We start from the raw sequence: 5,351 nt of genomic DNA on the forward strand, positions 1-5,351 counted from the left end.
GTGTGCATATATCATCACCCTTTTAAAATAAGAGATTTAATTTTAAAATAAAAGTAACTTACTTTCACAAAGAAGAATCTGAAAAACTTAAGTATGAATCTAAAACTTACATTAATTAAAAACAAGAAAATTGATCATATAAAAAACAAATAAATTCATTATCTTAAACAAAAAACAAAAGTTCAATCTCTTATAAAACACATCAATTAATTTCTTATGTAGGTTAGTCTTTATTCTTTATGTAGCTCATGAATGTGGATATAGAAGCAGCATAATTGGCCAAATTAACGCAAACCATCCTCTGGAAACAATCATTTTACAATGAATCACTATTGCACAGCAATTAATGACCTTTCTCAGAATAGTAAAATGTCTAAACTAATCAGTTTCTTTACAGCAAGATGTAGTAGATAATGTAAACAAATCCTATTTTCTTTTCCTTAATCTTTCAGAAGTCTATAAACTACATTCTTTTCTTTTGTAGAACATGTTACATCCTTTGGGTCACCTTAGAGGGTTACTCATAAATTTACTAAATTTGTATACCATATAGAATATGGCAACTCTTTTCATCTACAACAAAAGGGGATTTTAAAAAATTTAGCACTTAAAAGTTAGTTTTTGGTCCTCTTTGAAGAAAACAATTGGCGAAGAAAACCAAACCTTCCTTTGTTTCGGGCAGAAAACTCAGTAATGGTGCCATTGCTGGTTGTAGCCACCTCAGGTTCATGGTTAGGTACTGGCAAAGGAGGAGATGGTGGTGAGAGAGTGAAGAGAAATGCATTGAGCATGCGAATGATCTGACTAAAACTCGGTCTCAAGTTAGGATCTTCAACCCAGCATGATTGTATCACAAAAGCAAGTTCAGGAGATATATCATCTGGTATGCTGGGCCTCTCTTGCTGCAATCTCAAATGCAAACCATTTCATGATTAGCAAATAGTAACATTATAACATTATTACAATTGACATCAATTGTCCGGTGACAGAAATCAAGTAAACTCTGGATCCAACAAACATATCAAGTTATTCCCAGAACAAAAGGTAGCTTTTGGAAGCTAACAAATTATATATCAACCTTAATGCATCAACAGCATATATGGTATGAATAAATGAAGTATGCATGATATATGCACATATCATAGAGAAAATTGTATCACTTATTTCTGACTTTGAACAAATGATATTTGATGATAATGCCAGAGTGATATCGAATTTAATACCTTAAATGCAGCAGCATAAGCAGCCTGTAAATTGGACATCCCTTCAAATGGCATGCGATTTGTTAGTAGCTCCCATAGAACAATTCCAAAGCTATATACATCAACCTTGTTGTTGTAGTGCTTTTTCTCTCCCTGACGCAAAGTCACAGTACTGTACAGCTGCAAAATTTGTGTAAGTTGTCAAAACAAGCTCAATGTATATAAACAAAACCTACCGACTTATAATAGGATTATATATGTTTTTAGTCCCTGAACTTTAATGCGAAAATTAGAATTCGTCCATGTCCGATAGTCATTTTAACTTAATTACGTTAAATTTTATTTTTTAACGTGTCGAACACGTTTCCAACTGACATTGAAGCAGGAATATATCAAACAATGTAAATAACTCAAATGCAAGAGTGTACAAATCGTGTTTGAAATGTAAAAAAAAAAAATTCCATAATTGGATTAAAAAGACTATATCGATTTATTTTTAAAGTTTAAGGACCAAAATATATTAAAGTTTCAGATTGGAAAATTTCATTTTCACGTTAAAGTTCAGAAACTAAAAACATATTCAACCCATTATAATAATACATTCTTAATATGCAGATTTTGGTGCCCTAGAGGATCCTAAATATGTGCATTACTGTACTAAACAAATTACAAGAGACTGGGGGTATTTACTACATGGCTTTTAGCTATTCAGAAAAATGGAATCTGTTAATCGGTCTTATCTGCTCAGAAAAACAATTAAAGCTCACTTGATGATATACACACACACAATGCCAATGCAAATGTTCACTCATAAGAAATGCAAGGACTACACAAAACAAAAAATGCAGCAATTATGAGATATAAGCAAGAACTGGATGATATTAATCAGTTTGATGCAGAAAATTTTTTGAAGTATACATCATTCTAGCAAAACACATGTGAAATTAAAGTGTACATCATTGCTGGTTTTAGTATTAAATTCAGTCTCTACAACTTGATGATTTCAATTGAGTCTCCCATTAATCTTATATCATGTCAGTGCAACAATTGTCATTTTATGTTAATGGTGGCATCATGAATCAGGAGAATAAACAATAGCATCATAATCCCAAGATAATAACATACCTCTGGTGCCATCCAACGGTACGTTCCTGTTTCTGCAGTCATCATTTCAGTCACAGTTTCTTCTCTAGCGAGGCCAAAATCTGCAAGTTTAACAGACTTCTGGTCCGCTGTAAGCAACAGATTGTCTGCATTTGTGACAATTTCAAAAACGTAGTTGAATAAGGATACACGTTTTAATACTATAGTTATTCATCAATATATACTCAGATCTCAACTATGACATCCATGTCAAAAGCTACCACCATTTTCTGTAAGAGTTAAGTTCCAACAAAGAATTACTGGCTAAGGTATGCTTTAACATGGCATTAATCGAAGAGAATGTAGCAAAGATAATAAAAAAAGTGCCTAAGTTGATACCAGGTTTCAGATCTCTGTGTATGATCCCATTAGCATGTAGCCAATCCAAGGCTCGAGCAATATCAAGAGCAAAGTTGATAGCCAAATGAAGGTCTAATAGTTTAGGACGGATACTCATTAAATATTTACGCAGTGACATCCCTGGTAATAGCTCTGTGACTATTACCATAAGAGGATCCTTACACGCTCCAATAAACTGCAAAAAAGAATAATAACGAGGAAACAAAACATACTTAGATTGTTGTCTTACATAAACCATTAATTATACCAGCATGATGGAAAATAAACTGCAATACTTAACATAATTGCCAGGGATTCAGTACTAAAAGATAAATTTGCTACAATGGAACTGACCTTAACAAGATTGTCGTGGTGGACACGAGACATCATATTAACTTCTCGAGCAAAACGATTTTCAAGAGAAGCTCTTTCTTCAGAAGTGCTCCCACGATGCAGAACTTTGATTGCCACAATTTGATCTCCATACCTGGAAAATTATTAATCTAAACCCACATAAACCATAACTCCAACTTCCAGCAAAATCATTTGTTGCAAACACACAAGCATAGTGTTAAACAAGCACTCTAAAACCAGCAACGGTTAAACCATCACAACAAAGAAAAATCCAACACTCTATAACAAGTGCCAGAAATCAATTGTTCTCAAGAAAAATCAAATCAATACCAACCCAATGATGTGCTTCTTGGTGTTGTGGAACCTCATGTCAAATCAGTAGAAGGGGCAAATGCAACTTTGTTGGTGAAATTTGTGACAGGTAGTTATTTACTGCTTGACCCAACAAAGGCTCAGTTCTTACTTACTCAACGACAAAAGTAAAAAAAGTGATTTAGCTGAAACACCAGAGCAAACATTTGACTTCTTACTTAGCACTTAAGCACAACAGAAAAGCAAAAACAATAATTCCGCCAGCTAATGGGACAAAAATATACATAATGATGAAAACCAAAGTGTAGATAAATATCCCAAGACTGTATGATCTGACACGACTTCTCAGACAATTTTCGAAGAACACATAACGAAATTAAGGCATGATATATACAAATTACGAAACATGATATTCACATCCAAGGTTTAGCCACTGACCTTCCTTCATATACTTTCCCATGAGCTCCTTCACCAATCTTGGACCCTATAAAGAGTAGTTTAGGGTCAACCAATAGATTATCATCAATTGTTAGCTGTGTGGCTGCCAATGATCCATTTTCCCTCACTGATTTGGATTCAGTGCTCCCCAACACCGATTCTTCACATTCCTTCTCTTCTCCTCCTAACTTTCCCTCTCGGAAACTCATGATGGGACCTTAAACTATACCCGAATTCCTCATTTTAATCGTTATCCCCACAATTTTTTTGTTCAAAAATCATAAAAAAAACAACTCTTTTTAATCCAAGAAGTACAGAACAAAACCAACAACCCCAGAATCTACCTTTCTAAATAAACATGTCTCCATAGTAAAAATCAACCCCAATTCCACTGAGTGCTAATATTCCCTTCCCCACACAGCCTCTTCAAACTTTAAACCCCCCTCGTCAACAACAAACAAAACTCCTTAACAAGAAAAATAAAAACACGATTTTTTTCCTCTCACGTGACCCTGAAAAAAAAAATCAATAACTATCTTCTTCCTTCCCCCACCCCAAAAAGTATATCATATTCCTTGTTTACGCTTCAGTTAGAAGCTGACCTGTAGGTGAAGTTCGGCCAAAGAAAATAAAAAGGTAAAAGAAACAAGATAAGAAGAAGAAGAAGAATAAGAAACAGAACAAAACAAAGAGAAGAAAAGAAGGAAAAGCAACTTACCAGAACATGGGCTTAAAATAATAATATTTCCCAGAAAAATAACACCATAGAAAAGTGGGAGAGGCAAGAGAGAGTTGAAAGTTGAAACCAATGAAAAGTGAAAACCACCCACTCTGACTCTCACACTTCTCAAGTTGATGCTTTTGGAAAAGACATGAGGTGAATTTTCTCTCTCTCTAGAAATGGGGTGTGCTGCTGAGACAAAAAAGAAAGATTAGAGAGAGTGGAAGAAGGAGAAGATATTCAGCGTATCTGTTCCGACGAGAGAGAGGACTGAAAAGTGGAAGGAGAGAGAAAGTATGTGTGGTGGTGTGCGTGAAGAGAGAGAGGAAAAAAAGAATAAAGAAAAAAAAATAAAAGAGAAACCAATGCAAGAGAGACACGTGGAGGACATGGAGGAAAATTGGAAAATTTTGGCGGATGTGGCAGTTCAGATGTTAGGACATTGTCGTTGGTGGATGATGTTTTAGACCGGACAATCCACAATACTTTAATCTATTTTTTTATCTATTTTAAATTTATTATTTCAATTATTATTAAATTATCACATCATATCATTTAAAAAAATTAAAAAAAAAATTTAATGATGATTAAAATAATAAATTAAAAATAGATTAAAAAAATAAGTTAAAATATCATTTTTTATTTTAGATATACATGCTATATTTTATTTTTGATAGTTTAATAATGTGTTCAATTTCATGACTTTATTTATAAAATTTAATTTTTATTTTCAAAATTCTTTACTTTTTTTATATTTTATGTTTTAAATTTAAATTTAAATTTATTTTTATTGTTTATTTAAGTTTTAGTTAATATGATAGATTTTATGAAAACAAGATAAG

At 33.0% G+C, this 5,351-nt stretch overlaps 1 protein-coding gene across 1 annotated transcript; it reads right to left on the reverse strand.

Annotated features, from left to right (window-relative positions):
* Positions 1–255: 255 nt before the first annotated feature.
* LOC114185609 (serine/threonine-protein kinase STY13-like) lies at positions 256–4,823 on the reverse strand. The gene is made up of 7 exons (XM_028073446.2): positions 4,507–4,823; positions 3,789–4,390; positions 3,039–3,171; positions 2,685–2,880; positions 2,328–2,452; positions 1,224–1,382; positions 256–902 (listed from the first exon to the last, which is right to left on the reverse strand). The coding sequence occupies exons 2-7, from the start codon at positions 3,995–3,997 to the stop codon at positions 615–617; spliced, it is 1,110 nt and encodes a 369-aa protein (XP_027929247.1). The 5' UTR covers positions 3,998–4,390; positions 4,507–4,823; the 3' UTR covers positions 256–614.
* Positions 4,824–5,351: the final 528 nt, after the last annotated feature.

Source organism: Vigna unguiculata, chromosome 5, assembly GCF_037176805.1.
Source record: "Vigna unguiculata cultivar grain cowpea cultivar isolate G323 ecotype 2 chromosome 5, ASM3717680v1, whole genome shotgun sequence".
NCBI lineage: Eukaryota > Viridiplantae > Streptophyta > Magnoliopsida > Fabales > Fabaceae > Vigna > Vigna unguiculata.

What these genes read in the sequence shown, in the direction of transcription:
- LOC114185609 (XM_028073446.2), bottom strand. Translation starts at nt 3,997, where the DNA reads ATGAGTTTCCGAGAGGGAAAGTTAGGAGGAGAAGAGAAGGAATGTGAA. An exon ending in GGGAAAGTATATGAAGGAAG is followed by an intron (nt 3,172 to 3,788) that starts GTCAGTGGCTAA and finishes ATAATTTTCCAG; the next exon opens with GTATGGAGATCAAATTGTGG. An exon ending in CTTATGCTGCTGCATTTAAG is followed by an intron (nt 903 to 1,223) that starts GTATTAAATTCG and finishes TTGAGATTGCAG; the next exon opens with CAAGAGAGGCCCAGCATACC.